Consider the following 24642-nt stretch of genomic DNA (forward strand, 5'->3'; position numbering starts at 1 on the left):
TTAGATCGAGTCACAACACAAAGAGCCACGTTGCACGAGGGACCACAAAAATGCGCGCGCACCCCGTTACAGTACACGCAGACCAAAAAAAAAAACAAAACATCCAAACGCGCACCCATCGGCGTACCGCACCCGCCAATTCATTTCAACCAAATCCCGGCCTAACCACCCACTAATCCTCGAAACGTACACACGCACATACAAACACACACCAGTGCGCACGCTCGGTCCCATTGTTCAATCCAAGTCATTTTCGTTCCCTCTGTAATCACAAGCCTATCTAGTGTAAACCAATTTTCCCTCCATTGTCGGAGGTGTTGCCCTCTCCCTCTCCCTCCCTCTGTATCTCTCCCTCCTTCCCTCTCCCTCTTCCTTTCATTCACCGCGGAGGTCGTTCCTCCATCATGTTAAGCGTCTGCAGCACAATAGCAACTTGTTAAAGAGCTCTGAGTGGAAGGATTAGTGATAACTGATCGGCGAGACGCGGCGAGAGATCATACGCGAAGTGCTTGCACACACAACATACGGACGCGCTGCCACGCGTTTATGTCTCACACACACACACACACACACACACACACAAGCACACCAAACATAAAGGGTATGTTCAGGTTTTTACTATCAAAATCCATTTTTCCCCACAGTTTGATTTCTTATCTGTTGTGTGATTATACTGTAGTAGGTGGGCAATATCCCTGTCAGCTGGGTGATATAATTTTATAGCTGAAGATTATCCTTCACAGCAAGAGATGTATCATGCGAAATGGATCTATTATTAGAGCATTAAATGGGTCGTAATTTGTGCATCCAGGCTGAGTGATACCATTTCTGTACTATCTTTTTTTTTTTACATTCTTTATGAAATCTGATATTAGGGTTTTATGCACCCTCTATATGTAGCTGTAAAGTTACTCACACACAGTTTGCATGCTGCATTAGCAGCGGTGCACACACACACGCGCGCGCGCAGAGCCAAGAAGTTAATGTATTCATTCATCCATTATTAAGGAAAGGTAATGTAATGACCTTAAATGCCCTAGAGTGCTCCCTTCATGTCCACATTTCAATTATTAGCCAATTAAATCACCGAAGCACCAATTCTAAAAATATAGAACATTTTAAATATCTTTATGTTTCCTAAAATGCCGATCATTCCATTTTTGTAGGTATGTGGTGGAAAGTACTGCCCTTAACATAAGATGAATCTATAACTCTCGCTTTGTTAGTGTCACGCTTCAACCACTGATTTACTTCAATGCCATAGATTGTTGGAGTCGTGGTCCTAAATCTGGTCCTGCAGTCTCTAGTCTAGTCTTTAGTCTAGCATTAGATCCTTGAATATGCTCCAAATCTGTTTTTCAAACTCTCTCTTTAACTTAGGATAACCATTCCCTTAATCTTAGCTTTCTTAGCAAATAGACTGATAATAAAGGCCATGTCAGCAACATTCAAAATGACAGGAAAGTAGGCCATATTTCTGGGTGACTGGGTGAGAGATGGAGAGGAAAAAATGTGGGTCAACAATCATAAAACATTGTGATGGCATTTAAAAAACAGGGTTCCTACACCTTTTCCCCGGTCAAATTCAAGCACTTTTCAAGCATTTTCACACCTTTACGGTAATTTACTTCTGTCAGACTGACCGTCACACTTCATCTCATTAAATCCGATGCTGTTTTTGAAATAAACAACCCAAATTATGTTTTGTAACAGCATTGTGACATAAAAAACAAGAAACGGTTCATATTCTAAAATGTGTTACTGTGTGGACCAAGCACCCTATATAACCTGGCTGAGCAAATGTAAATCCATTTATAATGAAAGTAAGGCAGTTAGGCCTGCAACTTCAAGCGTGTTCAAGCACTTTTCAAACCAAATTAACATTAAAGCTGTTTTAAGGATTTCCAGTCAAATTCTACCAGTGCACAATGAACACTTAACATACACAGTTTCTTATCAAGAAGAAACACATTTTCTTTGACAGATTAGAAGATGAAAATCACACATTCATTGCTGTGTTGATCAATATTATCTTCAATTGCCCATTATTATGTTTATTTTCTCATTCATACCATGGAATATAAATAAATAAAGCTCAACTACCCTTTCATGGTTTTTCAAATAATAATCATAATGAAAATGGACCAAATAAGTGGAACCTCATGCCATAATCTTGCCACAATAGCTTCCGTATTCCTTTCATAGCCTCAAAGCTAAAAACCAGCAACATCCCCCTTAACCTCGTCTAAAAGCCAGAGGGGAAACCCTGTTCACCCAGATGTGGTTCAATCACTGGATCGCATGTCATCCCATAAGTAGGTGGGTGCGGAGAGACTCTTAACAACAGGAGTGCAGTGAAGAACGGAGGCACTATTTTAAAAAAACAAAGCCATGCTAGTTTCCTCGTCAGGGCCCTGGGCAAGCCCTGTGTTTGTGTGCACAGCCCCCGTGTTTATCAGTGGGCGCCTGGATGCACGCCAAACGTCGGGCTTTTTATTACACCGGTCGGAAGTGATTCATTTGAAGCAGAAACCAGCCTTACACACAAATACACCTCCACAGGTAAATAAAGGGGAGGCAGCTTTCTGAGCGGCGGACACGCTGACACGTGCACAGCTCAGTTCACAGACCCAAAATGCACACATGGACAGATAGCTGCTCAGACAGTGAAATGAGAACAGAAGGGAAGCTGCTGACCCAAGTCCAATATTTACTCAGGCATATGAGTATGTAGTGCGTGCGTGTGTGCATGCGTGCATTTGTGTGTGTGTGTGTGTGTGTGTGTGTGTGTGTACTCCAGGGGATTTCCGTTTTAAGTGGGTCAAAGTGAGGTTAGCCTCATACTACTGTTTACACTCACGTTCTTACATCATCACTGTCAACTGTAATATGGATGGAGAGGGTGAGAGAGAGGGAAACAGACTCCGGGAGGAGGGAGGGCAGACAGAAAGAGATGCTGGGAGAGCGATACAGAGGGTGGAGATGCAAAAAGACGTCGAGGAGGAGAGAAAGGGGAGGCAGGGAAGCTCAGGGATCGAGAGAGGAGATGGAGACAGGGGAAGAAAAAAGTGAAAAAAAAGACTAGAAAAAAAGCGAGAACGAGAGAACATCAGAGGCAAATGAAGGAGTGCTGCGAGTGCATCCTTTCATTTGAGTTTTTTCCAGTCCATTGTCTCAAAATCCCATTTCCCAGCTAATTTAGAAGCTTCTAAAATACACTCCACTCCATACCTTAAGCCTAAGGCCACAGCTAATCCTGTCTTCACACACATACGCACACACGCACACACACGTACGCGCACACACACAGAGACACGCTCATTCATCCTCCGTGCTTTTCAAAAGACTTCATCTTGGCATAGTAGAAACGAATGAAGGATATTGAAGGCAAGCGTTTGAAGTACATGAGGGAATGCAGGAATCAAACTGTGAGTTAAATGCTATTAGACAGCTGTGTGGAGAGGCAGTGTAATATTAGATTTGATTGAATAGATGACTGCTGAATGTGGTGTAATATATAGAGCCGGGGAGGCTTTATGCGGACGTAAATCAATATTGCGGCACCATGTTAATCCCAGCCACTCAGGCGCGGGGAGTCGGCCGGGAAAGTGGGAAATGTTCGGAAAAAAGCAAGAACTGAGGTGACTGTTTGGGACGTGAGACTTTCCAAAGTAGTCTTGTAATTTAATCTTTCGTACCGTGTCAGCGTGATGGCAGACTTTCTTCATTTCTATGAGAGGGTCAAAGGTCAGATCCTAGAGCTCGGGTTTTAGTCTTTCAGTTTAAGAGAAATCTAGGCCACAGCGCCGCCTCAGACACTGATTCCAACCGTGACACACAACCAATTTGACACTTCCTTTCTTTTCCGGCTCATACCTAATTAAAGAACATTGTCCCAGCTCTTTGCGCTGCACACTTTCTAACGCTGTATTTTCAAGCAGGGAGCAACAAGGGGAAATGTTGCTTTGCCGGTGCGAGTCTCAATGCCACGGAAAAGGAGAGAAATGGAAACGGGCGCGACAGCGAGCAAAGCGCATCTGATGCCACCCCACCCGACACGATAGAAAGCAGCGAGAGCGAATAATTCACAGCCATTACGTTAAGATGATTTTGGCTGACATCTGCCTCAATCTTGTTTTTGTGGAGAACAGCGTGAAGAAAGATGTGGGTTACTTTAAACTACACTTTTTTTTTTAAATGTTAACATGCTTGCTTTTTAATCCTTTTTTCCACTGCCATTGTTCGCTCACGGCTATCTTGCCTTTTATGGGCTTTGTGTGCAGATGTAGGTGTTTTTTCGTCACATGTTGGCTCTCGCTTTACTACATTTCGCTGCATTTTTCTTCTCACATCTTTTTTGTGTTCTCTTAATTATATTTGCTTTTATTTTTGGCCCCTACACCTCCTCCATCTCTCTCCTCTTTTTCCTTTCTGTCCACACCCTCTCCCCATTAAAGGCACAGTAAGTAAAGCTGGCCACCTGTCTAATTCAATATCTGGAAAAAATAGGGAGAGGTATATCGCTTAGAGTTACTAGCTAGTTAGCTCAGTTAGCTGCGCAGCTAGTGGGGGAAGTGTTGGTGTTTAAACCACTGCATGCTAGCCTCGGTAGGTAGCTCTGCGACACAATACAAAGCCGTCATAAGATCTGATCACTTCAGCTGTATTAATCTAAATATTTTCAGCTAAAATTCTTACATCAATCTCTTACTTTTTCTCACAGTTGATCCTCTTCCCCGTCACTTTTTCCATCCTCCTCATCGAGACTACCTCCACCCCTTTTCTCCTCCTCCATCCATCCCTCCCTGTCTCCAGCCGCTCTCCTCATGACTACCAAATGAATTAGTCATCCCCCCGTTTTCCCCTGCACCTTGGCAGATGCACATCTCCACAAAATCTGACGCTAATGCCATTAATATTCATTAAAAATTAAGCTTAATTGCGTGTCTTTAGGAGAGAGGCCCATAACCCCCGCCATCACCACCACCGCACTCCTAACACACTACTTTACCATACGCACACACATGCACACACCACGAACCCCAGCGCACCCCCTGCCACCAAAGACTACCCCAAAGACTAGGAGCCTCCGGTGTCCACTGGGAAACACCATAAGAAGCGCGTACGCACACCCACTCATATAGAGAGAGATGCTGTGATTGAAGGGTCAGACGGTGGTGTGAAGTGAGGAGGTGTGTTTTCCGAGGTTTCTTCTCTATCTGAACTATGTTTGTATCCGCCGCACTAACAGACATGTAAGGTACAGCCTCTACGTATCAGACAGAGGCGGAGGAGGGAGGCATCCATATTCAACATCCTGCATTGATTTACACACGCGCATGCACGCACGCACTCACACACACACACACACACACACACGGCTGGTTTAGACTTGCAGATATGCACACACACTCCCACCAATCAGACTGACTGAACTATAATTGAAGCAACAATCAGCGGTGAGAGCGAGCTACGCTGTGTTCTGAGAAATGTGACAAATCAACATTTGGTTATGATTCGCTCGTCTTACATGTTTTCTTGACTCTTACATCTTTTGAACCCGTTTTTGAATATTGGGAAAACATTTGCAGTTACATTCTGATTATGTCGGAAAATGTATTATAGAGCAGACCCACATCCGTTGCCTGTAACGGCCTTTAAAAAGCGGTGTGTTGGTTGGACTCAATGCAAATGACAGCCATTTATTCTGGGCTACAGCCTATTATTATCATCACGGCAAAGGTGACCATTAGAATGGGAACGGCTGTTGTATGTGCATACTTGGACGCCAGGATGCCTGTGTGTGTATGTCTACATATCCGTGAGCTCCGTGTGTCTGAGCGTGTGTGTATGTGTGTGTCCGGCCTATCTTAATGGGTCCATTTGTAGCGGGGCCTGTTCTAGTGCTGTGTCCTTCAGATTGGATTCTATCTCAGCAATACCCCTGACCTTTAGCACAAAGAGACTACAAGAGAGGACCAGAGCTCTGACACAGGACACACACACACACACACAGCCAGTGTACACACATACACGCAGCCACAAGCAAGCATTCATTCTTGCCTATGTAAACAGAAATGCACATGCACACGTGCAGACACACACGCTCCCATACCAGGGATGATGTCAACTCTAGCTAGCAGTGTAAGCCACAGATGTCGTAGCCGGGGCTTTTCAATCCCATTACTCTACACAGGCTAATCAAACACGAGTCAGTCTTTGTACCATCTTCACTTCACACACTCTTCGCAAGTCACCACCACCCCCAGCCGCCCATTCACTTCAATTGCTTTGGCTCGCTGTTAAAGAGGACATCCACCCAAACTGGTGTACACCCACATGACTTTTGCTGAAGCACGGCGGAACAATAGCAGTGTGTTGGCGAACTCGACTTTGACTGTGACATGTTTTTTTTTTTTTTTTTTTTCCTGGTGGTGTTTTCTCTTTCTCTCTGTCTGTGAAGTCTGTATCCAGGAACAAATGTAGCGGCATTTCCTAACAAATGGCAGCTAAATGAGGCCCCTAGGGTGCTGTGCCGCTAACTACCGGCCCCCTTTTTTTTTTCCCCGAGCCATTATGATTGTCCTAACCGTTCCAAAAAACACCTCTCCCGTCCTCGTTCATTTGCATTTGAATTGCGGCTCGGCTGTACAAAAACAAACATAAATCAAAAAAGGAGGGGAAAAAAAGAAGAAGAAAAAAAAAACAGTGGCGGATTCTAGTCGAGCAATTAGCGAGTGTCAGTCAACGCGGAGGTAAAAAACACACTAAATTAAAAACATTGTCTCAAACACAGGCGGACACACTATCACACACACATGCTCACAGACACAAAAACCTTTGCTGGCATATACAGTATATATATATATATATATATATTTTCAATTTTATCATTTAGTTTTTGCCTGAAAAACTCATCAAGCTTAAGTGCTCGTCAGCTGTGGCCAATCGGAGTGCGGCAGGCCCAGGGTTGCCGTGGCGATACGCAGGGACATTTAGAGGACTCCGATAAACTCTGCCATTTAAAAGGTTATGACAATTAACGCGGCTCTCCGCAAATTACCACTGCCAGACCTTTACCCACGGACGTCTCTCTCTCCCTCTTATCACCCGGCACCCAGCCTCGCTCTCTCTCCCTCCACCTCCTCCTCTCTCTCTCGCCATATGCCCTCCATTTCCACAGCCTGTCCTCCCTCCATCCCTCGCTCCCTCCCTCTTCCTGTCCACCCCCTTACCCAGCCAGCAGCACTTTTATTATCCTGTTAATTAACAGAGTTCTTCACTTAATATTCAAATGGTGACCAATTAATGACATTGAACTTTGGGCGCCCCACCCACCTACACACAGTGCCCCCTTCACACACACGCACACGCACGCACGCACGCACACACACACACACACACACACACACACACACACACACACACACACACACACACACACCCCCCTTCACTTTCACCGCTACATCTCATTCACTCTCTCTTCACACGCACTCCTTCCTGCCTCTCATTTCCTCCTTGTCCCCTCAACTTCCCTTCCTGTCCCTCCACCTTGTCGCCGAGGTGAGCTCCCATTTCCGTGTGAGAGGGTGTGTGTGCGTGTACGTGTGTGTGCATTGGGGGTGCAGGCACGGTGATTGAGGCAGCAGAGCAAGTATACAGCGAGGGGGTAATAAAGCCAGGGGGGCAGGCCGCAGAAAGGCTCGACGGCCTTTTAATTAACCTGGTGTGATTAAAAGCGGGGGTGGGGGAAGGTGGGAGAAAGGGCCTGCTGCTGCAGTCGGTTGGGGTTGAAGGGGTGACAGACAGGAAATAGGAAATGGCACGGTGCTACTAGTGGAAGGGAAAGGACCCAGACAATATGTTAGTACAGGAGCAGCCGATGGTCTGCTGGGTGCTGAGAATGATCTAATCAAAGATAAAAGTGTCTTGTAGGGGTTGCAGAAGTATCGACACTTCATGTTAAAAAGGTTAAAAAATCTGCATTCAATAGCATCGTCAGTACCAAAGCTACACACAAAAAAAAGATTTACAATGAGGTTTTCAACTCAAAGTAAGACGGATAAATGTGTTGGTATGTGTTCCGGGATTTTTTTTTTGTACGGATTGTTAATAAGAACAATCCTTTTATGCGGGCCCACAACTTTTTTTATCTCCGTTTGATGTGGTATCAAAAGAGGTTTTGAGTATTGTATCGAAGTTTTAAATTCTGGTGTTGCGCCTGCTTTAGATAGAAAGGGCATTATGAAAAAAATAAAACATTTTAAGATGTTAAATTCAACTCAACCCAGTGAAAGGCATTGTCACACACACGTTGTTGTTTAGAAAACCTTGACATATTGAAGATACATGCTTTTCACAGGATGTCAGCTACTCACTCCAATCCTCGAATCTTAAAATATACATCTATATCAGAATCTTTTTCTCCCTATTATTGGTATTGGTAATACTCATGAGCATCACTTAGCAGTGTCTGCAACCACTGAATCAGCCTCCTCTTCAGTGTAGGTCCCTGTAAAGTGAGCTTGTCTCCTCCAATCAGCTGAGAGCTCCTCTGTGCCACGGCACCGCTCCCCAGAGCCTACTCTCTGACAGGAAGAGGAAATAGTTAAAGGCCAATAGAGGAAATGACCGGTGGGATCAGTTTCACACAAGAGAGTGGGATAGGAGGGTTTTTATTGTGCTGGGAGTAAATGTCACAGGGAATGACTTCCTTCTTCAAAGACCGGCAGTCAAATTCCGAACAACTCCACTACGCACCCACTCAGGGGCGTGCTCACCCTACAGCTTTTTTTTACGCGAAAAACATCTCAACGATGTATTCCGTTACATGTAATGACTCTCTGGACATAAATTTAACACACTGTTTCTCTGTGAAAAATTAAATACAGGGTCCTGATCAAAGCCGGCAGCATGTTCCTCTCACAACATTATGAGTTTAGAGTCTGGCAGCAGGCCAGCATTGCCTTTCACCTCCTTCCTCTCTGACCCCCCCCCCCCCCGTCACACTCCAGTGTATACTACCCAATAAAAGCAAACATACTATAAAAAAATCATCTCCAAAAATTCTCGAAATTACGGCTCTCTCATTTCCGTTTTTATGAGGCAGAAAGTGTTAGGCAGTAACAAAATATCACGCTCTTCATCTGTTATGTGTCAACTGTAATACGGCCAGGGGAGAGGAAGAAAGGGCACGGATCTTTCTCCTTTTAAGTGATTTGTCTCGCGCTGTAATTGAAGCCAACAATCGGACCAAAAACATTAGGGTCCTGATATTAAGACTGTCTTCCAAAATAAATTCCTTCCAGATTCCTAATCTATGAGCTTAATATCTTTTTCCCACAAAGCAGAAATCATTTTTATTGCAATTCTAACGGCCTTGATTCAACAGCATTTGTTGGGAAGTGACATGCAAAGATACAAATATGAAACTGAATAGTACGTGAGGTCAAAAAGTCCTCTCAACCTATTAAGCTGAAGTATATATCACAGTGTTTTTTTTAGAATTACAACACACCATCAATTTAGAAATATCTGGTGTTGTCAGCACTCGAAAACCACCAACAAATCACCCACATTTTTTTTTTTTTTCCCAAAGCCTACTTCTTCATTGATGTGATATTAAATATTTTGTATTTTTTTCCACATCAGCCTTGATGTCTTTGAAATGTCTTTTTAGCCGGCTCCGCTCCTTGCAATCAGATGAGGTCACAGCAGTGCAATAGACTCAATAGAAAGACGGCATTTTTCGCTTCGATTTGTTACAAAACCAGCTAATAGCGGTCGGTTGCAGAGCAAATTCTATGTCAAAGGCAGCTGGAATGGTTCCATCAACTGGAGGATGTCCTCTGGCTAGGGTTAATGGGAGTGGAGTGGGGGGAAAGGAACTGCGGAGAGCGGCGGAAGAACAAAATAAAGAACTTTTCAGCTTGGATTTCTCCGAGTGATGCAGGGTCAAAAAACAGGGGTCAAAACCACAATGACGTCCTAATCTGGCGTGCGCTCGCAATTGTGTGTATGAGCGTGCATGTAATCCGCTCCGTGCGGCTCACATCATGTCTCATTTCAGCCCGGAATCACAGAGAAAGGTCACCGTTTGACCTTTTCACAGCTCGGAATTGCTACAGCGCAGTGGGCTGATTAGTGTACACACAGACACACACATACAAAAAAAAAACTGACACAAGAGACGCACACTCGCTCAGAGCAGGAGGAAAGCAAACCAAATCCTCGACTCGTAATCTTGGACAGCTGCACTGTGTAAGTTTAATTTCCAGACATGTTTACTCTTAGATCCAAAACCAAAGACAAGGACCTGGTATCTTTGTGATTCAAATGCTTTCTGGTGATTTCTGGCGCTCTCTCCCTCGCTAAATTACTCCCTCACTCAATCGATGGACAATTAACTTTGTCTTAATGCCACCGCACAGGCTTGTTTTTGTTATGTGTGAAATGTCATGTTTTTTAATGATCAATATTGTGTATTTTTCAGTAATTACTTGAACATAAACTCTCGAAATAAAGGGAGCACTTGGGCCTGTTTTTTTTCACTTGTTACACAAGAGAGAACTGAGTGCGAAATAACCCATTTCAAGGGAGCCTATTAGCCTATTACCAGCTATAAATTTCCATTTACACATAGCGTATATGTCTTCTCTTGTTTCAGATGAATTGGACTGCGAGTTGGAAAGAGTGTCCTTTAACTGTGCATGTCCATTAATAGCCGGGTTTCTTGTTAAAGCCCATTTCCCACATGGAGTATGGGAGCAGGGAGCTTATTAGTGGACGGAAAGAGTGGATTTAGTTAGTTCCATCCATAGTTTGATGGCGAGTAGACAGGAGCAAGGAAGGAGTTGGCGTATCGCCTGCTGTGTTGCTGGGAAATAAAAATGCTGTGTAGCTCCAACACATACGAAGGATTTCTAGATTAAAGGTGAAGACAGCGGGATGCGACATCGATGCAATGGCTGCTGAAGGTATTTTGGCTTTTAAGCAGCGCTAACAAGCGTCTGTGCTGATTGAAACATTTTCCCCTACAAGGCGTGCATTTATACAGTAAAAATGAGAAACAGAAGAAAACCAGCTCCCTGGTCATCACAGCAGTCAGCACAGCAGTGCAGGTGAAACAAGGCTTTGGCCAATCAAAGTGCTCGGGCAGAACTACCTGGTGTATAAATGCCAGCAAGGGTCAATTGCCGCCACATCATCAGCGATGATGAAAACACACCATTACTGTCACAAAATGTCAAGGTGGCCATGGATCTCAGCCTCTCCTAGTTAGAGTGAATACTGTTTGTTCAGTAGGCTGCATGGTCTGTGTGTGTGCGTGTGTGTGTGTGTGTGTCAGCATGTTAAGTGAGGAAACAAGAGTAAGTGCTTTTTCAGTGTGAGACAATAGGCACGCTGGCTGAAATGTTCACTCAGGATGAAAATTACTATGCTAAGACTAACGATTTCCTTTTTTGACAACGTGCTTTTGTGTTCACAATGGCTTTTTGCTTGGCTATTTGTCTTGGTGTGCTCAATATTCAAGGCTGTCTAAAAGAAGGTTTAACTACATCTCAGTAAATCACAGTGTAACTACCTAGACAGACGCAACGACACCACTGCCAAATGGCATCAACTAGTGCAGATGCTAAATAAGTCTATTCCCATTTGTGAACTACTAATGGCTGATATGGTGTCTGGGCCAAAATAAAGGATGCTTTGTGAAAATAGTGCTGTCTCTGCTGCCCTGTGCTGATATTTGCTGAGATTAAATGGTTCTGCTTAGCACATTTTTCTTTGTGTTTCCTGGTCTGTGCTGTTTTTATGTAGTCTATACAGTTCTTCCCTGTAAAGATGAGCTGTCCGCGTGGATATCTATATTAATATCACTCGCTGTTGATTTGTGGCAGAGGTACGGATGATTCACGTGTAGAAAAGTAGCAATCAATCTAATGCAATTTAAAGGTCCAGTGTGTAGGATGTTGTGGCATCTACACTGTCAAATATGACAAAGTTATGCAAAAACCTTTCAGCTTGTACAACTCTGGTACTTTACCTGGTATTTGTGGGGTAATCTGCCACTTTTAATGTTCACAGTGTAGCGGTGTATTTATAGACCAACTGAACATCCCTCGCTTTAACCCTCTCCTCCGGTGGCCACTAAAAAGGGATAAACTGTCTGTTTAAAACACAAAAGGCCCTTTCTAGAGCCAGCGTTTGGTAGACTATATGGAAGAGGACCCAACACAATGATTCTTCGTTTATAGTGATTATACTCAATTATGACTATTATATTCCTTTGATAGATCCCCCGAAACCCCACCTACTGGACCTATAAAGTGCTGCTTCAAATTACTTAGTGCCTTACCTACTTGGTATAGGAAGCTAAACAGTACCAATAATAACTGTTTTTGGATGTGTTAATGTGTCAGCAGCATTTTAATATTGCAGTTGGCCCACATGGTGCCACACTGACTACTTTACATACTCTTAGGTCTTTAACAAGCACATTTTCAATTAGTTGCTTTTATGTGGCGTATGCAAAATCTACTGTCCTATTGTAATCTATTCTTTTAAAGGAAGTGTTTACTACATCTTAATATGTACTGTTTCCTCTCAAGTATAATTAGGTTTATGTTTTCTAATAACATTTGCACACTGTTTCAGTCCCTCCTATGACCCACACTGCGGTTTTCTTGTTTGCAATGCTGCGAATTAGGATTTAAATGGAGTGAAATCCAGTATTTTAAAATAAACATTATGAATGTCTAAATCCAACAACATATTAGATATGGACTAATATAGCCAATATACAGCATGCCTGTATCAGCCCTGATACTGATCTTGTCATGGCCCAAGGCATCCCTGCTTCACTCATCTGTCTTTTCCTGTTCTGGTTCGTCCTGTCTTCTCCTTTCCCTCCCTGTTTCTGTCTGATCTTCCCCTTCCTGTCCAGTTCTGTTGCACTGTAATCTTTCCCGTCTCGCACTGTTCTTTCTCCTTCCCCCGTTTTGTTCTGCTGTGTTGTGATCCAGGGCAGGGCTGTTGGCCAGAGTCACTCCACATAGGCTGATAGATCTCTCTAGCTGCAGAGTGGATGGGAAACACATGGGCAGCCTTCACTCAACTCAAAAACAACTGCTTGAGCACAGCTTCCCACTGGAAAAACTTCTACAGAACATCATGCTGAAACTTGGCAGGACAAGTCTAGATCCATAACTGTGGAACAGGCCCTTTGTTGTACTAAGGACTGGGTTTGCACAGGCTGGTTTAGCGTACAATATATGTTTCTACACTATGACTGACTGAATATTACATTAAAATGTCCGTTTTCTGTGTATGTAGAGTGTGTGTGCGTGTGTGTGTGTGTGTGTGTGTGTGCTGAACGGGGAAGAGAATATTAAAATAGGGAGAAACACGGAGAGTGAGATTTACCTAAAATACCTCACATGAATAATGCAAGGGAATAATTTGACCCATACACCAGGCATGTTGGACCACCAACACACCGCACCGTGTCGTTTACACACAAACACGCACACACACGCACACACAGACAGTTTATCCCTTAAGATGATCTCGCCAATCCCAGCACTGCTAAAATATTAAAATAGAACCCATGGAAAAAAGATCTGGATGCAATCCCTTTCCTGCTGATATTTCAAATTTCATTCTTTATCTGGTATGTGACATCTGCGCATCTGATGTGTAGCTGATATATGTATTCATATATATTTATTGAGTTATGGTAATCATTTCCAGTTTTCATTCATGGCGTGCAAAGGGGACTTCGGCTGCAGCTGAATCCCTTGGCTAATTTCTCCACACAGGAAACAGCGCAGTGGGTGTCTGGTTCTGCATGTGATGAGTTAATGTGTGTGTGCGTGTGTGTGTGTGTGTGTGTGAGTGTGTGCGTGTGTGTGTGTGTGTGTATGTGAGTGTGTGAGTGTGTGTGTGTGTGTTGGTACCTGTTGTGGCGGTGGTCGAGGTTGCAGGTAGGGGCTCTGGGTTGGGCCTGGAGGGGTCTGCTGAGGGGGGCTGAAGTACGAAGGGGTTCCCTGCTGCCCCGCCTGCTGCTGCTGCTGCTGCTGCTGCTGCTGCTGGCTGTAACCCCCCATGCCCTGCTGGCCATATGGCGCCACCTGCTGAAACGAGCAATCACACAGCAATTAGAGGGGAGCTATTCAGTATGGGGTCGTAAGAGTGCCAGAAAAAAAACGGGAGGAAATGTAAGGAGGATTAACAAGAGAATAAATAAGTAAATGTGCAAACACAAAAAAAAAAAGTAGAAAGAATGAATTGCTAGGCAAAAATAAAATGTGGAAGTCAGTAGAGTGCATACCCCCGCCAAGGCCAAACACGGCCCTTTGATTTCATCAAGAAAATGCCTGTTGTTTTCATCAAGATCCATGCATTGTCCCCTTGAAAATTAACTAAAATGATGAAAAAAGCCTCTATCTCGCAATGTTAAAGAAAGTGCCTGAATCTGTCCATAAGTTATTCTGGGCCAAGACCCATTCTCCAAGTTTTGCGTAAATCCATTTAGTAGTTTTGGCGAAATCCTGCTCACAAACCAACCTCCTTGGCAGAGGTAAGTATAAAGAGTAATAAAAGAATGAATAAATGTGGAAATACAAAGAACCAAATATGAAATAATTATAAGCATTTTCCTTAATCTATATCAATATTGTTTTATATTCTATTAAGTTGATTTTAGTTATTTCGATTGTTTCATTTATTGTTTATTCTTTCCTTATATTCTTTTTTATGGCACTCCTATGACTCCATATAAGACAGACTGTCAGGTGCAATTAGTAGTCGCTCAGACACATCCACATAAAAAGCAGGAGAGTCTTCTGGCCTGCGATACTCTAGACTGATGAAAAATAAAAAACAAAACATCCCTTGTGGACCCACACAAGCTGGCCTCTATCCATTTCCCACTTCATCTGATTGTCCCTCAGCTGAAGTTCTTAATTTAGCTCAGACCAGGCTGACACCCGTCTCCCAGCAGTCCTCTCTGCCTAATGAACTCGCGCTGCAGAGAAGTCTAACTTTATGTCCTCTGGCTTGCCAAATGCATCCTCCTCTCTACATTATCTCCGTCTCGGTCAGCTCACAGATGGGATGAGGTGTGTTGGATATTACCGCTGGCCCTTCCCAGGCCGTAACCCTAATGAGGGACACATGGATGAGCAGGGCATTCCAGAGCAGAGCAGTTTTAAAAAAAAAATAGGAAAAAAAAAAGAAGAAAAAAAATGAACTTGCGAGGGCGAAGCCACGCCAAGTGCCGATGCTGCATTACACGGCGGTTATGAGAGCGAATGTGAACAGGGAGTGTGTGTAACAAGCTGGCACCAATACAAATGTAGTCTAAATCCCTCCTTGTCGTTTGTTATGACTACAGACAGCGCCAGGTGCTCCTCGCTCCTCTAAGGATTTCCTATGGAGGCTGGGGTTTTCTCATTCGCACAGACACACACACAAGCACACACGCACACTCACACACAATCCAAGTACAGACTATTAAACAACATTTACGACCGCTGGTGAAGCACTTTGACAGCTCTTTTCATGTCATATTTTTCCCCCCATCATGTCATGTTGCTTTTTTATTCGGTGACAGGCGTAAGTGCCACCGCAAACTCATCAAACAAGCACACAGGCTGTAATTTTGGGCGTGTGTAAAGCTCACGGTCCACCTCCAGCCTTTTGCCCTGAGCCTTAAACTTGAAATGTCCCTTTAAATCTTCTTGAGCAAGCTTGGCAAAGTAAAACTCTCTCTCCCTCACTTGCGCTCTGAGTGATTTATATCTCATGTGATGGTATTATAGGGACTCCGACGTGACGCAACCACTACACTACACCACGGTCTTGTCTGATCAAAAGCAAAGGGCGCACATCCAGAGTTGTAGTTTTACAGGGACTGTTATGAGTGAGAGAACCCACTCATAAAAGCCCTGTTGAAACTGATGGCGGGTGTAAAGTATAGTGAAAACTGATCTGGCTGCAGAGGGCAAGAGGAGATTAATACGTTTGAAATAGTTTTGAAGAGTAACTTCCTTTGAGTGGGTGTTGAAAAAGAAATCTTCTCTCGACACCGGCAGAAGCTTTTTGACTCTCTGAATAGAGATGATTGGACAATGTGGAATACTTTTCACTTCAATGGAAATCTGATTAGAAAGGACAGGTTTGCGCGCGTGTGTGCGTGCGTGCGGTGTGGGGTGTGTGTGTGTGTGTGCAGAGAGTGTGAGTGTCATTAGGCCGATGAGACAGACAGACAGGGTGAGATCAGTCTAGCTGGCAGAGAGGTTAATAGCATGGCCCTGCTCATGCCAACAGCACCAGTGGATTCATTACTGCCAGCCAGGGCAACACACACACACACACACACACTTACAGACATAGCACTCACATACCGATGTACTCAAATGAATGCACATGAATTCTAGTTGTCTGTATGTAGGGATTTGTTAAAGGAAGACAAACAAATACTCTCTGTCTCTCACACACACACACAAACACACACACACAGACACAGACACACACAGACACACACACACATCATTAGATACGGATCAAAGCCACTCTGATAAAACAGTAGCATCCAGTGATCAGCGATGACAGGCTGGTGCAACACAGTGGGTCTCAACTGGAACACTACTGTTGTGGAATTGGCGAGGATTAGGTCGCCAAGCAGATCGAGACCAGACAACCGTGGGCGGGTTCCCGTCTTAGACGCGCACGATGACAGGCAGACAGACAGATAGGGCCAGACAGTGACGGAGTGAAAAGAGGTATAGATAGATACCACATAGGCGGAGTGAGAGCCAAATCACACCAAATAAAGGGTGAACAGAGAATCTGTTCTTTAGGTTTGTGCCTCCAAAAGAATCCTCTTGGTGCTATAAATATAACCTTGTTACGAGGCATGAAAAGCAAATGAATAAATACAAAACTACACTGGTTTCTGTTGTCTTTAAAATTGCCAGTTTGAATTGCTGAGATTTTATATGTAAAAATACACCTGGGACGCAGCTAGCGAGCATGCTGGAACGAGAAAGCGATAACACACCGGCGTCACGTCTGCTGCCTCTCTTTGCTATAAATCAGGAGAAAGCATCCCATTCCTGACTAGACGGGTAAAAATAAATATGTCGACTGAATAATGTCATGTGATTTTTATTACCTGGATTTTCCAAGGATGTCAGATTATTGTTATTGCTAATAACAACCACCATTAATTAATGGTGCTAGTTAAATAATCTTTAGTTGATAGTTATTTATTAAGAAATTGTCCAAAACGTGGCCATCAAGATCATGTTTAATATAATTTATCAACCATTCATTTAAGTATCTTTAACATCAATCGCAACTTTACCCTAAATAATTGCTTCATAAATGGTTAACAAAGCATTTCAGTGAAATTAAAGTAAATTTAAGTTTAATTAAGAATACATTTACCATTTAAAAATGATAGTTATCATAAACTTATCCAATGAATTACCAGGTTCATACATTTGTTAATGATGACAACAGACCTTTTTCATGGCAGATATTCCCACATGTCGTAGCACTACAAGTGTCATTAGCCCTTTTTTACTCTGCCTTTTTTTGTTCACACTGAAGGGGGTGTGTGAATGGGCTGACATTAACAATGGCTGCATTAAATCTAGTTTTGTCACTACTGAGACCATGCATCGTGCATGCAAGCTTACTGACATGGCTTAAATGGAACAGAGCCTTTATTTATCAATGCAATTAGCACCGTAACACCTGTTCCTCTCCCGCTATGACAAGTCAAAGGTCCTATCATCACTATTGAGCAGGTTAGTGACACTGGCTGGCAAAAATCTGGTGACTTTTCCAGCAATTACAAGATAAAGCAGTGTGGCTGAGAGTGCTTTTGAATTCAACTTGACATGTCTGATGATCACTTGTCTCATAAGTATTCCCATACACAGATAGCACTGCTTCACCCCTAGCACTGAATACATACATACATAGATGTCCACAAACATAGACACCGCAAAAGAAGTGAGTCCTGCCTGTTCACAAGCAAGTGCATGCAACAGCCGTTCCATTTGCACGCTCACGACACACTTAACATCAGAAACCCCACTTCTGGAATGCACAATGCATTGTCCTCTGGGTTACAACACACGAATACAGAGAGATCCCGTTGTGACAAGACAAACAGCTGAAGCTTTTCGCAGAGGACTAGGAAAATCAGAGCCGGACTTCCAAAGAGAAGAAAACAGTTTGAAAGTGGCTGAAAGTTAAAAGTGTTTGATAACCGCACGTGGAACATCATTGCAAAACATAAGTGTTTATAAGGCGATATCTATAATAAAAACTTTTTTTTTTCACTCCTAATATGTCAGTATTTGCCCCAGAAACCATTATGCTCAGACTCTACTAAATCAACTATGTTACTCTCCCCGCAGAACTGTGTTGTGTGTGTCTGAGGGACATTCAGGTTAACAATATATCATAACAAAGGTAATATATCACAAAGACGTGATATCATAATATCTGTAACTGAAGAAGAGAGAAAAATGTAATCAAAATGTCAGGAGCAGTCTTATGGTTGAATTATTTTTAAAATCTCTAATTGTTACCAGCGAGTGCTCTCACAATTGGAAATATCGCGATATGTTTGATTTATCCACATACATTTTTTTTTGTCCCACCACTATTACTTATTAACCATCAGCAGATGCATGCAGCACTTAATGTCTGCAAGGTCTGTTTTTATACTAGAGCGTTACAAATCCCCTCTTAAAGCGGTGGTTATCGTGGCTGGAGGTGATTGCTGTAAATGCAACCTTGAATTATTCTTTATACTCTTTCCTCATTGTTGACATATAGCCCATAGCTGCCTTTAACTGAAACTCTCAGAGGGGGACCTTTGCGGAACGTCCATTTTTCCAGTGTGTTCGAGGTGAGAGAGTGACGGATATATAAGCAGGTCGACAGGCAATCAGGTAAGCAAGCGGAGGAGACAGACACGGAGACAAAAAAGAGAGAAATGCCGCCAGTCAGTCAGTCAAATAGGCACAGAGACAGCAGGCAGACTGGAGGTCTAACAAGTAGCAACCTGTCACAGTGGCTTTGGGAGGAAAGAAAGAGTCATTCAAATGCAGCTTCTGTTTGATCGCTGGGGGCGGCTGTATGAATGTACTGTACCTACTGAGTACACACCAGCCCGGTGAAACCTGATTCTCTTTGACTGAGAATATGCTTAGTGATAAACAGACTCGCTGTGCTGTTGCTTATACCAATAAAAATAACTGCTGGAAGTAGAAAATAAGACCATTCGGTGCCTTTTTCCCTTCCACTCAGGTGTGTGGAAGCAGGCGAAATAACAGTGTGATTTATCCAGAGTGTCTTGGCAGGCACACAGTGTCAAATAAATGTCTGTAATGAAATGACAACAGATGTGAAGTGCTGTAGGGAGAAATGACGCAGAATAGACGTCCTGCGAAGCAAATAATTCACCATAAACTGCAGAAACAGTGTGATGAAAACAAAAGCCTTGGCGGCATATTAAGATACAAAGACAAACACTCGCACAAACACTGAGGAGAACTCAATCAAAAATCTATCAAAACAGGAGTCGAATGAAAAGGCAGACAATATCTTCCTGCTCTGCAAATGGAGGGAATAAACAGCCATCCATGGCGGCGGTGTGTGCATGTGTGTGTGCGTGTGTGCCTTAAATCAGCCGTTTAAAAACCTTGCACGGAACAAGGCACTGCTTGTAATTCAATTGGGCCAATGAGCAATAGACAGGGATTTTCATAATTCTGTCAGACTGGCGATACGGCTGGCTGGCAACTGGGACCACAGGTCGCCCGTTTTGAGTGACAGATGGGCTCAGCCAACCAGAGCGCTAAGCAGAGCCACCACCCACGACCCCCTAAACACACGCGCGCACACACACCGAGAGGCATGACAGGGGACACGCGGGCGCCGCATCAGCATTAGCATGCTGTCATGCTAGTAGGCCACCACAGACCACAGAAGTGCCAGCTAGAAAAAAAAAAATTTAAAAATAAAGAGAGAGAGAGAAGTAATAAAGAGTCCGATGAGCTGACACAGGGAGCGAAACAGAGGAGAGGAATGATACAGACATGTGAGGAGGAGGAGGCACAGAGGAAGATGTTTAGAGAGGCAGAGATGGAGCGATAGGCAGGAGGGAGATAGAGGAAGGGTGTTACAGACTGAGATACAGTACTTAAAGGGACGGATAAAGCGATGTTTCACGTGATAAAGACAGAGCGAGACGGATAAAGACGGTGATGCCGACAGGGAGATATGATGGAGAGAAAGAGGGTGACACAGACAAGTAGCAGAGGGAGGAAGAAGAAAGGGCTTGTAGGAGGGATGGATGGGTGATGTGAAATAACTGGGCAGACGAATGGAGAGAGGAAGGAAACGAGAATGAGCGGAGCTTCAAGATGTTTGATACTCACACAATCTGGAGAATATAGGTGATGCTGGGTTAAGAGGTGGAGACACATACACAGGTAGATACTACAGATCCCGCCAGGTGAATGAAGTCAATTGATTACTGTTAGTGAGCTGGGACAGCAGCAGTGTGAGTTGGCAAGGAAGGAGAAATGGTAACTGCGTCCCATGCGGCACACTTATTATAAGTAACAAAACTAGGTGCGCGGACAAAAGTGAGTATGCTTTTCAAAAACACACTTTTAATTTGTCTGTCTTTTATTTTGGAGCATGCTGTTGATGTCACACATTGAAATACGCAAAGGAAAATGAAGTCACAATGGCAAATAATATGAACATTTCGCTGTAGGTGGGGAGACACCTCAAGAAAGATCTAAAGAAAACAAAAAATACAATATTTATAACCGTTTTGGTTCTATTTTGACTGGGGTTTGACTTTGCTGTATAATTGCATAATTGTATAAACTGTATAATTCTTGTTCACTACTGCAGCAACACGTACACTAAAAGGATAAAGCTGGATAAGTAGGCACACTTGAGTATACTTATTGATGTCTCCTTTTTATTTGCGAATACACATACAGCTCTCCCCCCTGATCTATACAAATGGAAATGACCAGACAGGCAGTTAGTTATAAAATAAATAGCTATTCCACCATCCTTGCAATGATTGTAGGGCACACTGATGAAAAGAACTCTTGGAGTACACTGTATATACTATATTATATACATCCTGCAATCTGACGGATGCCGGAATAGCCTACACCTGCCCAACAACATTCGCTCAAACTGACATTTTTACGTGCGATCCCTTCCGAACGTCATTAAATATCTCAGCACCAAGCTAAACATATCTTTTATTACTTGGTCATAAAGCAATGATATCGATTGAGAACTTGTTGTAGCAAGTTAGGTGTGTTTGGCAGCCATACTTCAGGGATGTTTGCCATGTAAGTCAAGGAAAATAAATCTTATTCAATAGGCAGGAAGAAGCCAAGACGTTTGAATATAATCACACGGAGCTGTAAGCTCAGCTACTGTACCTACTGACAGACAACCGCTCTCTTAAAGCAGAATTACACACACGCGGGTTAATCGCAGCATCACTGGAGGGATGGATGTGAATGCAAAAAAGCCGACTACATTAAAATAATTACATTTGTAAACAGAGTGCAAAATGAAGTAGGGTGTTTTGTTTTTTTTCACAGCCAGAGTCTCTCTGGCAGTTCAGTAAAACCTAACTTAAAGGCAGATAATCAAAGGAAATTTCAGCAAGGGAGCACAGCGGGGAAACAGTAAGGGAGAAATGGCAGTGTTGACAGATCTGTCAGTCAAAAGAATGAAAAAGTATACCGGCATCAAAATAGCGCCGACGTGACTGTGGCAGTCGCCTCTTCTGTGTTTCTAAAGCAGCAGAGGCTGATCAATTCAAATTATCCAGATGTAACATTTTTCAAATGACCTGCATCTTTTCCTTTCCTTTTCCTTGTGCCGTCTGATTTATCACGATGAAACAATGAAAAACATGTTTCTTTGTTTCAGATTGACAAAGTGATATTAACCAATGAGAAACGGACGCTGAGCCTCGTGGTATAAAAGAGGGGAGAGTTCAGGCCGTAACTTGAAGGCTGACATTTTCTGCAGCGTAATGTTTTTTTCTATAATGACCAATAATATTTGTTTCCTTGCCTAAAGCGCATGGTGTGCTGTTGGGTACGATAAAAGGAGAATATCTTTCTTTTCATTTGTTTTCATTGTTCATGCTTTCACTCCTTTGCATCGGCAGAAACATCTCAAAACGGGCGTCTGAGGCTCAGGTGTATAGCATGTTGAAGTGTCCTTGGGCAAGATACTGAACCCCCCCCCTAAAAAAAAAAATTGCTCCTTATGTGCTGGACAGCACCTTGCATGGCAGCCACCGCCATCAGTGTATGAATTACTGTAAGTCGTTTTGCACAGAAGTGTCTGCTAAATGCTGGAAATGTAAAAATGTCTGACGCGATTTTTCCAACTAGACAAGGACCGAAATTAGTGCCGCGCATTTATTTGTTGATGGCAGGTTTGAAAAATAAATGTTTTAATAGCAGTGGTGTTGTCATACACAGTCAACTAACTGATCTAGCTAAAAAGAAACAGTTGTGGTGAATGCATCCTTTAAAGATCTAGATACAGAAGTGATGTGGGAGGCATGGAGCTGGGTACTCTTGGGTAATTCTAACATTTCATCGATTTGTATGTTGTGTTTCTGCATGGTGATGTGTTGGGTAGCTGCCGGTGCTAATGCCAGTGTTATGGGTTTTACTTTCCCATATTTTGTGAGTGTATTACTTGTTTTGTGTTTGTTATACTGTGTGTTCATTTCATATTTCTATTACAACAACATGGCAACATACTATTTTTATATCATTCTATATTATATATATCAAGATGGTTTTCGTCTTTATGTTCATCGGGCAACTTTATAGTCTCACAGTATGAGCTTTCCCTCTCCGCGTTTTGTAAGTTGACATCTAAGGAAACACATTAGTTCTTTGGATGTGAGCTGAACCGACAAGAGGTTATCATTGCACTCAGGGCCAAAACAAATCAGGCAGCCTCTCCTCAGCTCCGCAGGCCGATAAGATCAGCCGCTCACAGCCAAAACCACGTGCGCTCATCTCCTGAACACAGGACGGGATGGGAGCACTATCGCTGGTTCGTGAATCGCAGGCGAAGGTGAGTCCCTTAATGAAATATGAGGCGTCGGAGGGAAGGATCAGCATCAACAGGCTCATGATTAAACATAAAGGAGCACAAGAAGGGGATGCATCACTGTAGTTGTCATCGTCCTCGCGCATCTCTCCCCCCAAGGTGACGGCGTTCTCCGTCGCTCCGCACCTCTCTGATCTCCCTTCCTCCCGCTCCTCCCCCTTCCTCGCACACATCGGGAGGGCCCTTGACACCTCAAGGAATGAGCTGCCCTTACACGGCTGAGAGAAAGAGTGAGGGACAGGAGGAGTGATATACAGGACTCTCAATCGTGACGACCTAGACCCTACACATCAAGCAAAGACTAAATATAAAAATATAGAAACAGCCACATTCAGGGAGCAAAGAAAAACTAGGCTGCAGATGAATTAAATATATTTTTTTCTTTTATTATGAGGCATGGTGCACTTCATATACTGCAGGTTTTTTATTCCCAAATGAAAACACAAGCCTGTCTATTCAAAGATTGTGACTTATCGACCTGGTGATAACATCAACATTGCACTGACGGCGAGTGAAAGCGAGCAGATAGTCGACTGATAGACACGCAGGCGTGTTTTTTTTTCTATATTTTCATCTCGGATCCCTTTCTAAAGACTGCCAAATGTTGCACTCTGCCCCCCGTCTGTCTTTCTTTATTTTTCCCTCTCTCTAATTCTCTGTTTCTGCTCGCATCAATTGATGGCTGGCTGCGACTAGCTGTGCATGTGTTGTTCCAGGCAGAGCCGTAATGGAGACATTTGGAGAGGCAGAGCAGGGCAGGTTAATGCTCTCTGTAATGTGTGTGTGAACAGCGATTTATTTTTTTTCTGTTTTTTTTTTTTTTTCCTCTTTCGCGAGAGCCTCTGGGCCCCGTGCCACCGGCTCCAAATGTTTTCCCCTACTAAACTCCTGACCCCAATCTGTGGCCAAGAAAGACAGAAGAGAGAGGGGAAATTGAGAAAGAGGGAGAGAGGAAAAAAGCCAATGTGATTCATTGTTGGGGGGGGGGGAGTCAAAAACGGATCTGAACGAGCTGGGGAGGGTGGGAGGGAGGGGGGTGGTGCAGGTCACAGTTCTTGATACTGAAGGAGTTATAGCCGGCTTTCCCGAGGAGAGCATGTGAGAGAAAAGGAAAACACATCGCTGATCACCTGAAACGTTCCTTAGTACAGAATTTCTCAATGTTTATATTGGAACATGTAGTGCGGAAAAGGCTTGATCTTACTCAAGCTGAATTCAGTCTTGACAGATTCAAAATAATCACCCTTAAATTACAAAGGGGAGAGGAAGGAAAGGAGGCCCGCAACACGTGTAAACATCACAATTCAGCACAAAATAGCCCTAAAACGTCTCTCAGATCAATCATTTCGGCTCACAGCGGCTCGGCTCATTTTTCACCGCTCGCTGTGATGACAGGCTCGAACTTGTGTAGGAGTCATGTCAATTACATGT

General features: G+C 43.4%; 1 protein-coding gene across 9 annotated transcripts in view; it reads right to left on the minus strand.

Annotated features, from left to right (window-relative positions):
• LOC115566198 (AT-rich interactive domain-containing protein 1B-like) overlaps positions 1-24642 on the minus strand; it is a 188056-nt gene that overhangs the window by 126341 nt on the left and 37073 nt on the right. For all 9 annotated transcript variants that reach the window (XM_030391955.1, XM_030391949.1, XM_030391957.1 and 6 more), the window contains exon 3: positions 13956-14132. In XM_030391955.1, coding sequence (XP_030247815.1) covers positions 13956-14132 — 177 coding nt within the window. The remainder of the gene's footprint in view (positions 1-13955; positions 14133-24642) is intronic.

The sequence above is a fragment of the Sparus aurata genome, chromosome 16 (assembly GCF_900880675.1).
Source record: "Sparus aurata chromosome 16, fSpaAur1.1, whole genome shotgun sequence".
NCBI classification, from domain to species: Eukaryota; Metazoa; Chordata; class Actinopteri; order Spariformes; family Sparidae; genus Sparus; species Sparus aurata.